This window comes from Agelaius phoeniceus, chromosome 15 (genome assembly GCF_051311805.1).
Source record: "Agelaius phoeniceus isolate bAgePho1 chromosome 15, bAgePho1.hap1, whole genome shotgun sequence".
Taxonomy (NCBI): Eukaryota; Metazoa; Chordata; class Aves; order Passeriformes; family Icteridae; genus Agelaius; species Agelaius phoeniceus.
In genome coordinates, this window is record NC_135279.1 from 16,371,222 (window position 1) to 16,390,932 (window position 19,711).

At 55.1% G+C, this 19,711-nt stretch overlaps 1 protein-coding gene and 2 pseudogenes across 6 annotated transcripts in view; all 3 read left to right on the forward strand.

Annotated features, from left to right (window-relative positions):
• The window catches only part of LOC129126975 (protocadherin gamma-C5-like), a 224,788-nt gene that overhangs the window by 70,940 nt on the left and 134,137 nt on the right, over positions 1-19,711 (forward strand). Inside the window, exon 1 of one of the 6 annotated variants that reach the window (XM_077186322.1) lies at positions 10,623-13,273. The exons of the other annotated variants lie outside the window; for them this stretch is intronic. Within the exon in view, the coding sequence (XP_077042437.1) occupies positions 10,784-13,273 (2,490 nt within the window). The 5' untranslated portion in view covers positions 10,623-10,783. Of the gene's footprint in view, positions 1-10,622; positions 13,274-19,711 lie in introns of those variants that run through there. 6 annotated transcript variants of the gene reach the window in all.
• Positions 1,480-10,694, forward strand: LOC129126930 (protocadherin gamma-A2 pseudogene; annotated as a pseudogene).
• LOC143695308 (protocadherin gamma-A12 pseudogene) lies at positions 14,588-18,803 on the forward strand (annotated as a pseudogene).

Consider the following 19,711-nt stretch of genomic DNA (forward strand, 5'->3'; position numbering starts at 1 on the left):
TATAATTCTCTTTTTAACTTGGAGTAGTGGTCACTTGTTTTCCGGGGTTATTTTTTTGTGGGAGGCACACATCTATCTCCATGAATTTAGGAAATTTTATTACAAACTGAATTAAGGAAAGGGCTATGCCCCTTCCATGGAGAGCAGGACGCTAGCAGTAGCACCTGGCTCTTCCTTGGGAACAGAGTCAAGTTCAATGGAAGAGGTTTTGTCTTCAAAACTCGTGCTCTATAAATTAAAATGCGTTTCCATTGCTGATTCTGTTTGATGTAGTTCGACAGGAAAAAAACCACTGACAAATGATGGTGTAGCTTTTTTCGTTCCTGTTTTGATTCAGAAAGTGCATTTGAGATTTGTTTATAGCTTTAGAGAAATTCGTTTATTACTGGTTTTTAGGGGGGTTGCCTGTTGGACTCAAAGGAAACGTTTCTGGAATGTTGTGTTCTGCATTCTGAGTGAAAGAAAAGAATGTCGCTTCTTTTAGGGGGTTATGCAGGAGTGGGCTTGGTTTCGTTTTTGCATCCTAGCTGACAGTTCCCTGTTTTACTCTTAAAGATATTTATTTCATACAGAGGTCAGGTGCAGAAAGGTTTGCTTCAGATGTTTTTCTTTTTCCTCTCGTCTTTACCCTAAGGGTTTGAGATTTATGGAGATGTCAATTTTTTGGACAACAGCGAGATTTTAAAATTCTGGCTATTCACATGGATAGACATCTGAGATAGGAATATATGACAGTATCAAGGAGATTAGCCAAAGGACAGTTCGGGCACCTTAATCAAACTCATTTGTACATTTTTCATGGCTAATCAGAGTTTTGAGCGGGAAACTGTACTTTTTTCCTACTATTCTACAATTCTTTTCATTGAGTTGTTGTACCAACCTGATTAAGAGAGTATTCCTGTGATACTTTCTTAATACACTTCAATGCTTTGCAAGTTGATTCCTGATAAATTCTTTTCCTTGTGGCTTTAGAATTACTTGGTGAAGGTGTAAATGTGTAAAAAGTAAGGAAATACTAAATTTAACTGAGAATAGCGAGATTCAAACATTCGACTCTTGGTCCCTTCAAGTTTCCCTTTGAGACTGTTGGCTGCATCTTTATTTCTATCTGTAATAATCATATAAAAGTTAGCTCCCTGAATTCAAGAAGCATGCAATTGTTCTCATCCCGCTTGTGTTAATGAGCCTGATAGCTCAGGTTATCGGTGGGTGTGGGTGTGTATCTAATGTTTTCAATCTCAGACCCCGTTGCTGAAGAGGTTTTTGAACGAACAGAGTGAGACTGATGGTAATCTAGAGCTTGAAATGTGAAAAACATGCTTTAATTTACATATATTGCCTTTAGTAAGTTATTAGTACCTCCTGCGGTAGAAACACCACCCCCACATTCATCCTGACCGTGATCCCGTAAAGGATCAAAGCCGAGGTCGGCTGGAGAAAAGGCGGTGCAGGAGGTCACCGCTGCACGAGAAAATTGTCTCGGTGGCAAATATCGGGTCCTCCCGAGCTGTCCGTGGGAAAGCAGAAGCGCAGCGCTGGGCAGCGCTCGGTGCCTGCAGTGCCGGGAGGAGGCTGCGGGCGCCGCTGTTGACCGAGAGGAGCGAGAGGAAGCTCGGAGCGCTACCGGCAGCCCCGCCCGCTGCGGATCGGCTCGCTCGGTTGCTCGCTCCGTGTCCGAACGTGCGGTCCCCGATCGTCCCCGCGGTGCTGGTCCATTGTGGAGTTAGGCGGAGGCAGCGGCAGCTGCGCACGGTGCAGGAGGTGCGAGCATTGAGTGGCAGCGGGATTGGATCGGCGGTGCTGCGGTGCCGGCGGTTCCGCGGGCGAGATGTGCGCGGCGGGGAGGCGCTGGGGCCGGCGGCAGCGAGCTCTGCTCTGGGCCGTGCTGCTGGCGGCGTGGGAGGCGGCGTGGGGGCAGCTGCGCTACTCGGTGCCCGAGGAGATGCCCAAGGGCTCCTTCGTGGGCGACGTGGCCAAGGACCTGGGGCTGCAGCTGACGGAGATCCGAGATCGCGGCGTCCAAGTGGTCTCCGAAGGTAGGATGCAGTATTTCGCTCTGCACGGGAAGACGGGACATTTAGTGACGGCAGAAAGGATCGACAGAGAGCAGCTGTGCGAGCGTGTGCAGCAATGCGTGCTGCGCTGTGAGCTGATAGTGGAGGGACAGATGCAGGTTTTCCGAATCGAAGTGGAAATCACAGACATTAACGACAACGCGCCGAGCTTCAGAGAGGCCGAAACAGAGCTGAGAATGAGCGAGACGACAGCCCCGGGGTCGCGGTTTCCCCTGGCCGAGGCTCACGACCCGGACTCGGGCCGGAATTCGCTGCAGAGCTACGAGCTGAGCGGTGACGAGCATTTCTCGCTGGCTGTGCAGGCGGGCCCCGGCGGCGATCAGCGTCCCGAGCTGGTGCTGGCCAAGGCGCTGGACCGGGAGGAGGCGGCGTTTCACGAGCTGGTGCTGAGGGCGAGCGACGGCGGCGATCCGGCACGGACGGGCACGGCTCGGATCCGCGTGACGGTGGTGGATGTGAACGACAACGCGCCCGTGTTCAGCCAGGCGGAGTACACGGTGCGTGTGCCCGAGGACGTGCCCGTGGGCTCCACCATCGTCACTGTCACAGCTACGGACGCCGATGACGGGTTGTACGGACGCGTGAAATATTCGATTCAGAAAATTACCGAGAAAGCCTCGCAGATTTTCCAGCTGGATGGCAACAAGGGTGCGATAACCCTGCTACAGAGCCTGGACTTCGAGGAATGCAATTCCTATGAATTAGATGTGCAGGCACATGACGGCGGAGCTCTTTTCGATACGACAAAAGTCGTGGTCACTGTGACAGACGTGAATGACAATGTGCCAGAGATTTCGATGCGGTCGGCACTGAGAGAGATCCCGGAAGATGCCCCCTCGGGAACTGTGGTGGCCCTGCTGCACGTGAGGGACCGGGACTCGGGGGCCAACGGCGAGGTGCGCTGCTCGATCGACAAGGACGTCCCGTTCCGGCTGGAGAAGTCCTTTGACGAATACTACCGCGTGGTGACAGCGAGAGAGCTGGACCGGGAGCAGGTGTCGGAGTACAACGTGACGGTGCGGGCGGCCGACGGCGGGTCGCCGGCGCTGCAGAGCAGCGCGGTGCTGGCGCTGCGGGTGCTGGACGTGAACGACAACGCGCCGGTGTTCTTGGAGGAGCGCTACAGCGCGCGGCTGGCGGAGAACAACGCGGCGGGCGCGCTGGTGCTGACGGTGCGCGCCACGGACGCGGACTGGGGGCAGAACGCGCGCGTGCGCTACCGGCTGGCGGAGGGGCGGGTGCGGGGCGCGCCGCTGTCGTCGTACGTGTCGGTGCAGGCGGAGACGGGCGCGCTGTACGCGCTGCGCTCCTTGGACTACGAGCAGCTGCGCGAGCTGCAGCTGTGCGTGCGGGCGGAGGACGGCGGCGCGCCGGCGCTGAGCAGCAACGTGTCGGTGCGGCTGCTGATCGTGGACGAGAACGACAACGCGCCGCAGGTGCTGTACCCGGCGCCGGCCGCAGCGGCGGGCTCGGGCGCTGCTGCGGCGTGGTCGGGCGTGGAGCTGGCGCCGCGCTGGGCCGAGGCCGGCGCGCTGGTGGCCAAGGTGGTGGCGGTGGACGCGGACGCGGGGCAGAACGCGTGGCTGTCCTACGAGCTGGCCAAGGCCACGGAGCCGGGGCTGTTCCGCGTGGGGCTGCACAGCGGCGAGGTGCGCACGGCGCGCTCGCCGCTGGCCCGCGACGCGGCGCGCCACGTGCTGCTGGTGCTGGTGCGGGACCACGGGCGGCCGGCGCTGTCGGCCACGGCCACGCTGAGCGTGGTGCTGGCCGAGAGCGTGGCCGAGCTGCTGGCCGAGCTGGGCAGCGCGGCCCACGAGGCGGCGGCGCCGGGCGAGCCGGCCGCCAGCCTGACGCGCTGGCTCGTGCTGGCCGTGGCCGCCGTCTCGTGCCTCTTCGTGGCCTTCCTGCTGCTGCTGCTGGCGCTGCGCCTGCGCCGCTGCCACCGCCAGCAGCTGCTGCCGCCGGACAGCGGCGCCTTGCGCGGCGTGCCCGTCTCGCACTTCGTGGGCATCGACGGCGTGCGCGCCTTCCTGCAGTCCTACTCGCACGACGTGTCGCTCACGGCCGACTCGCGCAAGAGCCACCTGCGCTTCTCGGCCGCCAGCTGCTGCGACACCCTCCCGGCCCGGCCGCCGCCCGACGAGCCCGCGCCGCTGCTCGGGGACGGGGACCCGGCCGGCGCCCTCCCCTCGGATCCCGCCCCTTCCTCGGTGAGTTCCTCTGGTCAGATTTTCTCCACGACGCTTTCTTGTGATGCAGCCCTGCCCTTTCCCCGCCGTGTTCTCTGTGTTTCATAGGAGACTTTGTCTAAAAGCATTGTCAAGTTTCCTTCATTGAAGTTCTGAAGGCTGCTGCCCATTGCTGTCGTTGTGTGAACCTTGCGTGGGTCCTCAGCCTTCCAGTTCGTGAAGAAGGAAGGAGGGAGAAGGCTGCTGCTGGCAGACTGTTGGTTAGGTTGGAAGTTTGGGTGTTGATCTGATTCCAGGCGTTGTTCTCCTGTATCAGCTGTGCTGTGTAGAATCTGTCTTGCTCTTAGTAGTAGATCTTCCGAATGGATGGATCACGTTATTAAGAAATACAACCTTTTAGCAGGCTCGTGTGTCTTCCCAAGAGCACACGTGCTTTAAAAGTAGAATGTGTCTTGTAGAAAATGCTGATGGCTCTGAGTTCAACATTTCTGTATCTTGTTATCAGACTTTATTGTTCCCCATGACACATAGTGGAGATCAGCAGGAAAAGTGTTTGCATCATCCATGCTTTGGTCGTAGTCCCCAAGAGAAGATTGGACCAGGTAACAAGTGGTCCTTGATGATGTCTGTCTGTCTGTTATGAGGATGAAGGATCCTCTTGAAGTTGTGATTCTTTGAAAAGCCTTTGGGTGGCTGTGTGCAGAGGAGGAAATGGCAGAACTGGATTGTTTTGTAATTGTATTTTAAGATAGAGCTCTGTCAAATGGAGCCTTGGCTCGAAAATATTTAGCATGGCAAGAGAATTGCCTGGATAGGAAGGGAGAGATTCAAGGTGCACTGGGATGTACAAGGTGGGCATAATTCCCTGTGAGCAGATAGTCACTGCCTCAGTGTCTCTTGGAAGACTGCTCGGTTTTCCCTTTGGGACCTATGAAGTCTCTTCCCAGAACTGCAGTGAGCAGCAAATGTAGCTTCCAGAACACAGAGATGTACAGAGAGAGCTGTGTGCAATTGGTGCTGGGAAGAGGAATGGTCTGGGGAACTGGGCCTCCACTGTCCCATGTTTGTAAGGTATATGGGTGAAAGGACACCATGGATGGTGTGAAGGGTTGGGAATCTGAGTGCTGTGAGCTGTGTGTGAATGTCTGCTGAAAGACTCAAGGGAACGTTTTCCTCCATTCCCTGTCCATTTTCTATCTCTAGCATGAAGGAATGTGGAGTTCTTTGCCGCAAAGTAATTGTTTAGAAGATCTGTATTCCAGCTGCATGGAGAACCTTGACAGGTTCTTAATATGTATTTGTTTGTCATCATAATGGTGTCACTTCAAAGCTTAATTTTGTACTTATGACAGATGGGGCATGGGAATTGCAAGCTGTGTATTCAGTGCCTCTAAACAACATCATCAATCATCTACTCTGAGTTATATAAACCCAGAAGAGTGTTGGGAGCTGTTCAATTCTGCAGGCGTTAACTTTCTGTCTGATGATCTGAAAATGGTTCTTTCATGTTTATACTTTAAAAGACAGAGACATTTCCTTAGACAAGTTTCTTCAAATGTCTCTGTAATAAATGTTTTTTCTTGTCCGCTGTCTCGTAAGTGAAGTCCAATATTATCCATGCTAAGAAGATACGGTCGAGTAACTTTCCTTTTGGTGGAATCTCTCTAAATTCTGATGATCTGTGCTATCCATGGGAGGTGGGAAGGGTTAGGAGCTAGTGTTGGGTGTGTGGTTTGTGATGAGGTCCTGGTGGAGACATGGCAGGTGTTTTGTTGATACCCAGGGCTATTGCTGGCCTTCTGAAAATGAGTCAGGAGGAGTCTTAATGATTTTCCCTTGTGTGGTTTGGACTGAAATTGCCAAGTTTGGGTTCCATATCCCTTTGCATCAAGAGTGGTAGTCACACATGCTTTGAGGAGTCCATGTGCTGAAGAATGGTGATGTTGCCTTTGAGGTGATACTTCGATGTGTGGGTCTTTGACAGAGCTGGAAATAATTTGTGGCCTGTATGACATTTCTCACTTGTTGAAGTAATATGGAGGAGCAGAATAATGTTAGTTTTGATGTTTGGGCTCTGAGAAGCTGTGCACACAACTTTTCTTCTAATGATGTCTGTATGCAAAATTTGCTGTCATGTTATGTTTTGGCAGAGAGAAGAAGTCTGTGTATGCAGAGACAGGGCTGGTGCTGGAGTTCAGTGTGATGCAGTTCAAAATGAATGAATGAATTGTGTCCAGTTCTGTTTGTCCTGGTATTTAGATGAGGCCCCCAGCTGTGGTTCCAAGCTTTTCCTTTCTCTTTGTATCCAAGGCAATGACAGTGTGGGGCCTGTGGAGTGACTCCTGTGTGAGGCCCCTGTGTATTGGTTCCAGTCCAGTTTCCTGGGTTGTGTATATCCTGCAGTTGAGCCAATCTGCAATGTGAGGCCATGATTGATACTCTTCTGGTGTTTTCCCACTCTTGGCTGGGTTGATGTTAGTTTCTTTCTGTAATTGGTTTGGTTTAGATTGTTTGCTGTTTTCCTTGTAGTTTTCTTTTTCTGTATTTTTTTTTGGAGTAAAATTATCCTCATTGATCCTGGCAATTCTGCAAACTCTAAAACGTATAATTATTCAATAGGGAGAGTGTCTCTCACCCATCCCTTGAAGCTGTACATGTAATCATCTTATCCTAGACACACAGAATCATAAAAAAGGTTTGTGTTGCAAAGGACTTTAAGATCCTCTCATTCACCCTCCTCTGCCATGGGCAGGGACATCTTCCACCAGAGCAGGTGGCTCAGAGCCCCAGCCAGCCTGACCTTGAATATTTCATTGAAGAAATACAACTTCATGAATGGATGTTTCCCCAAGCTCTTGCTTTTTCTGTGGCCAACATGGAATGAAAGTTTTGGTTTGTGTTGATGGTGAAACTGAAGGCTGTGAATGCAGAGTGAGGAGGGTGAGAGCTCAGTTCTGTGCCAGGCAGATGGGGGACTCAGTGTGGGTTTGACAGAGAAATGGTTTGAGTTCATGCTTGGTGCCACAGGCAGTGCCCTTGCTGTTCTGATCCTGGTGTCTCAGTCATGAAAGATAATTACAGTCTTCTAACAAAACAATTTTCCACAGTAACTGTTTATGTAGAACCATAATTGTTGGCTGGAAGAGCTAATTAATCCTGTGTGAAACCACCATTATCTGTATCTCTAGGCCACATTGTGATATAGAGTTTCTTCAGAAGTGTAATTACACTTCCACTCAGGCCTTTGTTTCCAGGAAGGTTGAAGCTCATTTCCCCAGTTCTGGTCAGTGCTTTGAAATATGAATGTTTTTCATCACATCCTTACTTCAGCCACTTAGGACTGAAGGGTGTGTGGGGAATAGGCAGTAGAATTAATAAGAAAATTGACTGTAAATTGTCACAAGATTTACCTTGAGAAAGAGGCCCATGAGAAGCTGTTTATAATGATGGTTTCATAACTGTGCACGGTGAGCAGGCCATGCAGTAGAAAGAGCTGCTGAGGAGAGGACTCATTGTTCAAATGACCCCCCCCCCCCTATCCTGCTGTGCTGTGTGAGTCCTCAGGGCCACACACTTGCCCCTTGAGACCTCAGTGACTTCCAGGTGCTCTCAGGTAGGAATTTTAAGGCCTGCAAAGGACTTAAAATAAAGCCCGGGAAGATTTCACTGTAAACATGTCTGACTCCTTGTACTCTTCTAGTGCTTCCTTGCCTTATCTGATTTGTAGTTTTGGGTATTCTGTGGGGTTTTTACTTGGTTTTGTTTTCCCTTGATTTACTCAGTATGTCGGTATCCATACTATTATCTACAATCCATCTTTTTTTAGTAACATATGATGTGCCAATGTCCCCTGCTGTTGTTGCAGTGGGAGTGGAAGGCAGGAAATATGAAAATGACTTTTCTTCCTGTTCCTGATGGCTGAAATAGATGTAAATATGACTTTAGTAGACTTTGCCTCTCTGTGAAACAGAGCATGTGATAAAGATGGGGAGGAGATTCCCCCTAAGCCAATGGTTTGATGAGCCATTCTCAGTTGGATGACTGCTGATCTTTTAGTATGATTGTTTATCATTTGTGTGCTCTAGAATCCTTCAGTTCCTTATCATAATGGTGGTGAGCAGACAATTGTAGCTCCCTTCTGGGTGTGGCTGCAGTGCATTATCATCTCATGAGAGATTTGAGCAGTGAGGAGATGGCCACCAGCAAAACTCCACAGTGGCCTGGCGTGGAAGAAAAAGCAGAGAGGGGAGCTCTGTGTGTGAGGCTAGAGAAGAACTGGGTCATTGCCTTGCTGGTCACATGTCACAGATAACACCAGGCTGTGCCTGCTGGAGTGCAGTGGGATCTGAGTTGGTTCTGTAGAGCAAGGCAGACCCACAAAATGTCATTGCATCCCTCCATTTCCATGTGTTTCTGAGTCTTGCATTGCTTGTGGTCATGAGCTCAGCCTCAGGGTGTCTGATCTCATGTGGAAGGTCTCCTGTGTGCCAGCTGCCCCAGTGCAGGTGCAGTTGCCACACCCAGCTGTGATGTTTCCAGCTGCACAGAGGAAGGGTTTGACAAGCACTCCTGGTGTGCTCAGCCAGGAACCTTTTGTCTGTAGTGTAATCATGCAGGATCATCTGTGCTGCAGCTGTCCAAGTGCAGAGTGAGCAGGCAGCCCAGGCAAGGTTTCCATGGACAGAGCAGGGCCCAGTGGGAGAAGGTGTGCAGTGTCCCCCAGGCCATCCCCCAGAGGAACATGCTGGGCAATCAGCTGGAGGCTGTCAAATGGCTGAGGAACAGGCTGGAGAGTCACCTGCAGAGAGTTACAGGCAGTGGCTCCATGTCCAGGTGCAAAGCAGGGACTTGTGCTGTCCCTCAAGGGCCCTGACTGGGCCCAGGTCTGTTCAGCACCTGCATGGCCAATGGGATTGAGGCACCTTCAGGCAATTTGCAGCTGACACCAACTGGAGTTGATTCAGTGCAGGGCAGAGATGGTAGCCAGGGATGGGCTGGAGAAGTGGCCCCTGAAGCCATCATGGAATGGATCAAAGTGCAAGGTCCTGCAGCTGGGGTGGAGCAATCCCCAGTTGAAAGAGAGAGTGGGGGATAGGGAAGAGCTTTGCAGAGAAGTGCTTTGGGGTATTGGTGGGTGATGAGGTGGGACATGAGCTGCCCATGGGCACCTGCTGCTGGAATTGTGTCCTGCACTGCATGACAAGCTCTCTGCCTGGCAGGTTCGAGGGTGGTCCCTCCTCCCCTCTGAACTCTTTTTGTGAGAGCATGGACTGCATGCAGATCTTGGACCAATATCCCAATGGACATGCCAGAGTTTCCAGAAGGATCATGGACGTGGACTGAGGGTTGTCTGCAGTGCAGATGGGCTGAAGGTGTTGTAGGTCTTCCAGCACAAAGAAATTATACCGCTGCATAGGCTTTTTAATTTATTTATAAATGAGCTTTTAGGAAAGATAGGGCAAGGTCTTTTTTATGAGGTCCAGTGATCATAGGACAGCAGACTATTCTTTTCCACTAAACTAAGGGAGATTTTGATTAGGAGTAATTTTTTTGTGTGAGTTGTTTTAAAATGGTAGATATTGTTCAGAGAAGTTTTTAACATGCCTCCAACGTTCAAGTCTAGCGGAAAGTGTTCCTGTTCATGTCAGAGCTGTGGATTAAATGGCCTTTAGAACAATGGAAACTAAAAATATTGTTTGGGTTTATGAGGGACTCAGTGTTGCTTTGCTTTCCGTTGTCAGGTGCTCAGATATGGATGAATGAAACAACTCAGAGTTAGCAACTTTAATGAGTCAGAAACGAAAGAGTAAATGTTATTCTGCTGTCTTGGCATAGGGTATCCTCACATGGCTTTAGGGTGATCTCTATCTCATATTAAATATTTCTCAAGTAATGAATAACACTTCAAGACATGTGAAAAAGTGCGGAAAAGCTCTTGAAGTCTTCCCTATATTATCCTTTTTTACTGCTGTAGATGGGCCGCCATTTTATTAAGAGCAGTTGAATTCCATTCTTTACTGCCCTGCAATGAATATTTGCTTCTGAGTGTTCAATGTGACTGAAAAGAATGCCCTGAAAGCACCTGGCACTACATCTGAGATAGAAAGGCCTTGGAGTGGAATTAAGGCAGAGCTGCTGCTGTGGGTGTTTGCAGTCGGGGAGAGCCCCCGGGGCCGGTGCAGGCGCTGAGCCCCGGCCAAAGCCGGGCCCCGTTGAGCGCGGGCATGCGGCGGCTGCAGTGTCGCGGCGGCGCCTCCGGGTGTCGCTGTTGTCCGGCGCCGAGCGGCGCTGGAGCCGCCGCCGCCGCAGCGTCCTGCCCCCGCAGGCTGCTCGCTCGGCCGGCGCCGGCCACAGCGGCAGCGGCACCGCTAACAGCAGCAGCGGCGGCGAGAGGCGGCGAGAGGCGGCGCGGCGAGCTGGGTGTGTTTGAGCGGTGTCTGTTTTGGGCGGCGAGAGCGGCTGGAAGGGAGGCAGGGCAGCGGCAGTCGGCAGGAGCGCGGCGAGCGCAGTGGGCAGAGAATGGCGGTGAGGCAGAGGCGGCAGAGGCGCGGGCCGGGCGGCGGGCGAGCGCTGCTGGCCGCGCTGCTGCTGCTGCTGCTGTGCGTGTGGTGCCGGGCGGCGGGCGAGCGGCTCCGCTACGCCATCCCCGAGGAGCTGGGCAGAGGCTCGCTCGTGGGGCCGCTGGCGCGGGACCTGGGGCTCAGCGCGGACGAGCTGCCGGCGCGCAAGCTGCGGCTGAGCGAGGAGAAGCAATACTTCACTGTGAATGAGGAGAACGGGAACCTGTACGTGAACGAGAGGCTGGACCGGGAGGAGATGTGCGGCGAGTCGGCGACCTGCTCCGTCAGCTTCGAGGTGCTGGTGCACAACCCGCTGAACATTTTCCATGTCGAGGTGGCGATTGAGGACGTGAATGACAACACACCACGGTTCTTGCAAGACAGTTTCCAGCTGGAGATCAACGAATTGACTTCTCCCGGCGCCCGGTTTTACTTGGGTATGGCAGAGGATGAGGACGTGAACAGTAACTCGCTACAAGGCTACGAGCTGGAGACAAACAAGTACTTCACAGTGGAGGTCAAAGAGAGTCAGGATGGCAGCAAATCCGCGGAGCTGGTGCTGCGCCGTGCACTGGACCGGGAGAGCGAGCCGAGCCTGCGTTTGACGCTGACTGCGCTGGATGGCGGAGACCCGCCCCGGACTGGCACGGCCCAGCTGTGGATCAACGTCACCGACGCCAATGACAACCCACCCGTGTTCGCGCAGGACCGGTACCGCGTCAGCCTGCGCGAGGACACGCCCCCGGGATCGACGGTGGTGAACATCTCTGCCTCCGATGCTGACGCCGGCACCAACGCCCACATCACCTACGGCTTCGGGAAAATGCCGGCCAAGGTGCTTCAAAAGTTCATGGTGGATGCCGAGCACGGAATGATCACCCTGCGAGAGGGCCTGGACTTTGAGGACACGCGCACCTTCAGCCTGGCTGTGGTGGCGACGGATGGAGGGGGTTTGGTGGCTCACTGCAAGGTGGAGGTGGAGGTGCTGGATGTGAACGACAATCCTCCTGAGATCAAAATTCTTTCCCTCTCGAGTCCGGTGCCCGAGGACGCACCTGTCGGCACCGTGGTGGCTCTCTTGAACGTAAATGACTTGGACTCTGGCGAGAACGGTCAGGTGACGTGCTCGCTGTCGGGAGAGGCGCCGCTGTCGATCGTGGCGTCGTCGGGCGGCTCGTACAAGGTGGTGACATCGGGCGCGCTGGACCGCGAGCAGGCGTCGGAGCAGCGCGTGACGGTGGTGGCCCGGGACCGGGGCAGGCCGGCGCTGCGGAGCAGCAGGGAGCTGGTGCTGGAGGTGTCGGACGTGAACGACAACGCGCCGGTGTTCGAGGAGGCGGCGTACAGCGCGTACGTGGCGGAGAACAACGCGGCGGGCGCGCTGGTGCTGCGCGTGCAGGCGCGGGACGCGGACGCGGGCGCCAACGGGCGCGTGAGCTACTGGCTGGCGGGCGGCAGCGCGGGCGCGGCGGGCGCGGCGCCGCTGGTGTCGGTGGAGGCGCGGAGCGGCGCGCTGTACGCGCAGCGCTCCTTGGACTACGAGCAGTGCCGCGAGTTCACGGTGGCCGTGCGGGCGCAGGACGGCGGCTCGCCGGCGCGCAGCTCCACGGCCACGGTGCGCGTCTTCGTGCTGGACCGCAACGACAACGCGCCCAGGGTGCTCTGGCCCGCGGCGGCGGCGGCGGCGGCGGGAGAGGCTCCGGGAGGGGCGGCGGCGGCGGCGCCTTTCGAGGTGGTTCCGCGCTCGGCCGAGGCCGGCTACCTGGTGGCCAAGGTGGTGGCGGTGGACGCGGACGCGGGGCGCAACGCGTGGCTGTCGTACGAGCTGGTGCAGGCGTCGGAGCCGGCGCTGTTCCGCGTGGGGCTGCACAGCGGCGAGGTGCGCACGGCGCGCGCCGTGGGCGAGCGGGACGCGGCCAAGCAGCGGCTGGTGGCCGTGGTGAAGGACCACGGGCAGCCGGCGCTGTCGGCCACGGCCACGCTGCACGTGGTGCTGGCCGAGAGCTTGCAGGAGGCGCTGCCGGAGCTGAGCGAGCGGCCGGCGGGCGCCGAGGCGGCGGCGGCGGCGGCGGCCGAGCTGCAGTTCTACCTGGTGCTGGCGCTGGCGCTGCTCTCGGCGCTCTTGGTGCTGAGCGTGGCGCTGGCCGTGCTGGCGCGGCTGCGCCGGGCCGGGCCGCCCGCCGTGCTGCGCTGCCTGGGCGCGCAGCGCTTCTCGCTGGCCGGCGCCGCCTTCCCGGCCGACTTCTGCGAGGGCACCTTGCCCTACTCCTACAACCTGTGCGTGCCGCCGCCCGCCCGCGCCCTGCCCGAGGCCGCTTGGCCGCCGCCGCCGCCGCCGGTGCCCATCCTGTCGGCGGAGGAGCTTCTGGGCGGCGATTCCTGCGACAAGCCGAGCCCGAGCAGCACCGCCGTGACGGGAGAGTCGCCGGCCAATCCCGACGCACCGCAGGTCTGTAAATCGTGAGCTTCTTCTGTTTTTAAAAGTTCCCGAAACGTCATCTTTGTTTCCCCGGGTATTCTCGGTGTGCTCTCAGTGGGGATTCTTCATCTGTATACCCACGCAGCAGCGGAAGGTTTTAATTTTCCCTCGGTAAGCGCTTCAGCTGACAGGTTTTGATTATAGGTCTCCTTTTGGCTAGTAGCGGTGTTTCTCAGTGTTTCTCCTTGTTTCTCGGAGTTGTGTTTATGTGAGTTGCACAGTCCTGTCTCCGTGACGGACTGAGTTAAGGAACGGGCTATCCCCCATTCATGGCGAGCAGGAAGCACTTGGTTCTTCCTTGGTCACGGGTTCAGCTTTAGGCTCGAGATTTTGTCTTCAACACTTGTGCTCCATAAATTTGAATATGTTAGCAACATTGAAAGCAGATTCGTATTCTGTGGAACGAGAATGGCTAATTCCACATGACGGGGTCGAGGGAAAAAAAAGAGAGCACTGACATCTGGTGCTGGAGATATTTCTTAACTTACTGAGTTGTTCGGAAAGGGTGTACTTGGAACTCGTGTATAGCTTTACCCAAACCCGTTCGTTAATATTTTTTTTTTTCCGGTTGGATTTAGAAAGAAAAGGAATGTGGAAAGTTCCTTTCACTCTTTTTTCTGAGTGAAGGAAGAGATTGTCACACCTTTTCGGGGAAATGCTGTAGTGGGACCAGATGGCTTCGTTTATGCGTCCTGGCTCGCCGTTCGCTCTGTTTTGCTCTTCATGATCTTTATTTCATACACTGGTGAGAGTGCTGAAAGATTTCTGTTTCAGAGATTGTTATTTTTCTATCTCACAACGATGTTGGGGGTTGTTAGCAGGTCTCATCTCTCGAGAACAGCAAAACTTTGCAATTCTGTTTATTAGGATAAACATCTGAGATATTAAGGGATCCCATATGAGGGAGATTGGCCAGAGGAGGGTTTAGGCACTTGAGTCATGCCCATTTGCACATTGATTATTGGTCAGCACAGTTTCACTTGTTGTACTTTTATTCTATGGTCCCATAATTATTTTCTTCAACACATAGCCAAGAATGTCATTAAGAGATACTTAGAGGAATAGTTTACTAACGAGCTTTAGTGCTTTAGACATTGATTTCTGAAAAAAGGAAAACTACAATTATTTGATTATATGTAAATCTGTATAAACTAAGGAAACACTAGGCGCATCCCCTAGGAAAGGATGTCAAATATTTAAAGTCCTGAAACTTTACCTTGAGAGTTTCAGCTGCATTTTTATTTGTACCCATAATTGAATTCTGTAACAATGGGCTCCCTGAATTCAAGAAGTATGCAATTGCTCTTGTCCCGCTTTTTTAATAAACCGGATACCTTTGTTTCTTCGGGATATGCTATCTTCCCGTTTTCTGTATGGGAGGCTGTTGTTGAAGGTGCTTCTGAACAAAAACGATAAGCTTAAGAATAAGCTACAGGGCAAAATATCTATTTCAATTTACGTATAATGACATTAGAAAGTGATGAGTTTCCCGCGCGATTAAAGAGCCCCGGCCACAGAATGCCTCTGCCTTCCTCCCGATGGTGATAGCCTGGAGGATGAAAGCAGAGATGGGCTGGAGAAATGCGGAGGCAGGAGATCGGCGCTGGCCGAAAAGCGCCATCTCGGTGGCGACCGTGGCCTGTATGGAGCAAGGCAGGGCGGGCAGCGCTGGGCAGCGCTCGGTGCCTGCAGTGCCGGGAGGAGGCTGCGGGCGCCGCTGTTGACCGAGAGGAGCGAGAGGAAGCTCGGAGCGCTACCGGCAGCCCCGCCCGCTGCGGATCGGCTCACTGGGTTGTTCGCTCCGTGTCCGAACGCGCGGTCCCCGATCGTCCCCGCGGTGCTGGTCCATTGTGGAGCCAGGCGGAGGCAGCGGCAGCTGCGCACGGTGCAGGAGCTGCGAGCATTGAGTGGCAGCGGGATTGGATCGGCGGTGCTGCGGTGCCGGCGGTTCCGCGGGCGAGATGTGCGCGGCGGGGAGGCGCTGGGGCCGGCGGCAGCGAGCTCTGCTCTGGGCCGTGCTGCTGGCGGCGTGGGAGGCGGCGTGGGGGCAGCTGCGCTACTCGGTGCCCGAGGAGATGCCCAAGGGCTCCTTCGTGGGCGACGTCGCCAAGGACCTGGGGCTGCAGCTAACGGAGATCAGCGACCGGGCCGTCCGCATTGTCTCGGAAGGTAGCACGCAGTATTTCGCTCTGCACGGGAAGACGGGACATTTAGTGACGGCGGAGAGGATCGACAGAGAGCAGCTGTGCGAGAGTGTGCAGCAATGCGTGCTGCGCTGTGAACTGATAGTGGAGGGGGAAATGAAATTCTATGAAATAGAAGTGGAGATCACGGACATTAATGACAACGCCCCCAGCTTTCGAGAAGCAGAAACAGAGCTGAGAATGAGCGAGATGACAACCCCGGGATCGCGCTTTCCCCTTGCCAGGGCTCACGACCCAGACTCTGGCCGGAATTCGCTGCAGAGCTACGAGTTGAGCGGTGACGAGCACTTCTCGCTGGCCGTGCAGGCGGGCCCCGGCGGCGATCAGCGTCCCGAGCTGGTGCTGGCCAAGGCGCTGGACCGGGAGGCGGCGGCGTTTCACGAGCTGGTGCTGAGGGCGAGCGACGGCGGCGATCCGGCACGGACGGGCACGGCTCGGATCCGCGTGACCGTGGTGGATGCGAATGACAACGCGCCCGTGTTCAGCCAGGCTGAGTACACGGTGCGTGTGCCCGAGGACGTGCCCGTGGGCTCCACCCTCGTCACTGTCACGGCCACGGACGCCGACGAGGGACTGAACGGGCAACTGAAGTATTCATATCAAATGGTTTCTGTGAAAGCATCAAAGATATTCCATCTGGACGCCGAAACGGGAGCGATCAGGTTGGTGCGTAACTTAGACTTTGAGGAAGGCACCTCCTACGAACTGGAGGTACACGTTCGAGATGGCGGGGACCTTTCCCTCTCCGACATAGCGAAAGTCGTGATCACTGTTACAGACGTCAACGATAACCCACCCGAGATTTCCGTGAGGTCGGCACTAAGCGAGATCTCAGAAGACGCCCCCTCGGGAACTGTCGTAGCCCTTTTCTATGTGCAGGACCGGGACTCGGGAGCCAACGGCGAGGTGCGCTGCTCGCTCGACAAGGAAGTCCCGTTCCGGCTGCAGAGCTCGAAGGGCAATTACTACAGCGTGGTGACAGCGAAGGAACTGGACCGGGAGCAGGTGTCGGAGTACAACGTGACGGTGCGGGCGGCCGACGGCGGGTCGCCGGCGCTGCAGAGCAGCGCGGTGCTGGCGCTGCGGGTGCTGGACGTGAACGACAACGCGCCGGTGTTCTTGGAGGAGCGCTACAGCGCGCGGCTGGCGGAGAACAACGCGGCGGGCGCGCTGGTGCTGACGGTGCGCGCCACGGACGCGGACTGGGGGCAGAACGCGCGCGTGCGCTACCGGCTGGCGGAGGGGCGGGTGCGGGGCGCGCCGCTGTCGTCGTACGTGTCGGTGCAGGCGGAGACGGGCGCGCTGTACGCGCTGCGCTCCTTGGACTACGAGCAGCTGCGCGAGCTGCAGCTGTGCGTGCGGGCGGAGGACGGCGGCGCGCCGGCGCTGAGCAGCAACGTGTCGGTGCGGCTGCTGATCGTGGACGAGAACGACAACGCGCCGCAGGTGCTGTACCCGGCGCCGGCCGCAGCGGCGGGCTCGGGCGCTGCTGCGGCGTGGTCGGGCGTGGAGCTGGCGCCGCGCTGGGCCGAGGCCGGCGCGCTGGTGGCCAAGGTGGTGGCGGTGGACGCGGACGCGGGGCAGAACGCGTGGCTGTCCTACGAGCTGGCCAAGGCCACGGAGCCGGGGCTGTTCCGCGTGGGGCTGCACAGCGGCGAGGTGCGCACGGCGCGCTCGCCGCTGGCCCGCGACGCGGCGCGCCACGTGCTGCTGGTGCTGGTGCGGGACCACGGGCGGCCGGCGCTGTCGGCCACGGCCACGCTGAGCGTGGTGCTGGCCGAGAGCGTGGCCGAGCTGCTGGCCGAGCTGGGCAGCGCGGCCCACGAGGCGGCGGCGCCGGGCGAGCCGGCCGCCAGCCTGACGCGCTGGCTCGTGCTGGCCGTGGCCGCCGTCTCGTGCCTCTTCGTGGCCTTCCTGCTGCTGCTGCTGGCGCTGCGCCTGCGCCGCTGCCACCGCCAGCAGCTGCTGCCGCCGGACAGCGGCGCCTTGCGCGGCGTGCCCGTCTCGCACTTCGTGGGCATCGACGGCGTGCGCGCCTTCCTGCAGTCCTACTCGCACGACGTGTCGCTCACGGCCGACTCGCGCAAGAGCCACCTGCGCTTCTCGGCCGCCAGCTGCTGCGACACCCTCCCGGCCCGGCCGCCGCCCGACGAGCCCGCGCCGCTGCTCGGGGACGGGGACCCGGCCGGTGCCCTCCCCGCGGACCCCGCCCCTTCCTCGGTGAGTTTCTCCGGTCACATTTTCTCCCCGACGCTTTCTTGTGAGGCAGCCCTGCCCTTTCTTCCCGTGTTCTCTGTGTTTCATAGGAGACTTTGTCTAAAAGCTTTGTCAAGTTTCCTTCGATTAGCTTTGGAAGCCTAATACCCATTGCTGTCGTTAGGTAATCCTAGCGTGGGTCCTCAGCCTTCCACTTCATGAAGAAGGGAGGAAGGGGGAAGGCTGCTCCTGGCAGGCTGTTGGTTAGCTTGGAGGTTTGGGTATTGATCTGGTTCTAGGCTGTTCCAGGTTGTTCTCCTGTATCAGCTGTGCTGTGTAAAATCTGTCTTGCTCTGAGTAGTAGATCTTCTGAAGGGATGGATAACGTTATTAAGAAATACAACTTTTTAGCAGGCTCGTGTGTCTTCCCAAGAGCACACGTGCTTTAAAAGGTAGAATGTGTCTTGGAAAAAATGCTGATGGCATTGCGTGGAACTTCTCTGTATGTTGTTATCAGCCTTTATCGATCTCCATGATACTTAGTGGAGATCAGCAGGAAAATGTTTGCATCATCCATGCTTCAGTCTTTTTCCACAAGAGAGGATTGGACCAGGCAACAAGTGGTTCTTGATGATGTCTGTCTCCCTGTTGTGAAGATGAAAGATCCTCTTGAAGTTGTGATTCTTTGAAAAGCCTGAAGGTGGTTGCATGTGGAGGAGGAAACGGCAGGACTTCTTTGGTTGTTTCTTGTTTTTTAATGTAGAGCTATGTCAGATGGAGCTGGATGAGTCTTGGATATAAAATATTTAGCATGGCAAGAGAATTACCTGGATGGGAAGGAGAGATTCAAGGTGCAGTGGGAGATACGAGGTGGGCATAATTCCCTGTGAGCAGATATTCACTGCCTCAGTGTCTCTTGGAAGACTGCTCGGCTTTTCCTTTGAGACCTATGAAGTCTCTTCCCAGAACTGCAGTGAGCAGCAAATGTAGCTTCCAGAGCACAGAGATGTACAGAGAGCTGTGTGCAATTGGTGCTGGGAAGAGCAATGGTCTGGGGAACTGGGCCTCCACTGTCCCATGTTTTTAAGGTGTATGGGTGAAAGGACACCATGGATGGTGTGAAGGGTTGGAAATCTGAGTGCTGTGAGCTGTGTGTGAATGTCTGCTGAAAGACTCAAGGGAATGTTTTCTTCCATTCCCTTTCCAGTTCCTACTTCTGGGATGAAGCAATATGAGGTTTTTCTTCCCCAAGTAATTCTCTAGAAGATCTGTATTCCAACTACATAGAGAACCCTGGGAGGTTTTTACTCAGTATTTTCACGTCATCATGATTTTGTCACTTCAAAGCTTAATTTTGTGCTTTTGACAGATGGGGTATGGGAATTGCAAGCTGTGTATTCAGTGCCTCTAAACAACATCATCAATCATCTACTCTGAGTTATAAAACCCAGAAAAATATTGTGAGCTGTTCAATTCTGCAGGTGTTAACTTTCTGTTTCATTCTTCTTATCTGAACATGGTTCTTTCATGGTTATAGGTGAAAAGAGAGCAACTTCCTTAGAGATGTTTCTTGAGAATATCTTTTTAGTAAATGCTTTTTCCTGTCCCATGACTGGGGTGAGATGTTGAATATTATCAGTAGTAAGGAGATATTGTCTGAGCAACTTTCCTCTTGGTGGAGTCTCTCTAAATTCTGAAGGTCTCTGCTAACCAGGGGGGTTGTGACGGGTTTATGAGGGAGTGTTGGGTGTGTGGTGTGTGAGGAGGCCCTGGTGGAGACATGGCAGGTGTTTTGTTGATCCCCAGGGCTATTGCTGGCCTTCTGAAAATGAGTCAGGAGGAGTCTTATGATTTTCCCTTGTGTGGTTTGGACTGAAATGGCCAAGTTTGGGTTCCATATCCCTTTGCATCAAGAGTGGTAGTCACACATGCTTTGAGGAGTCCATGTGCTGAAGAATGGTGATGTTGCCTTTGAGGTGATACTTGGATGTGTGGGTCTTTGACAGAG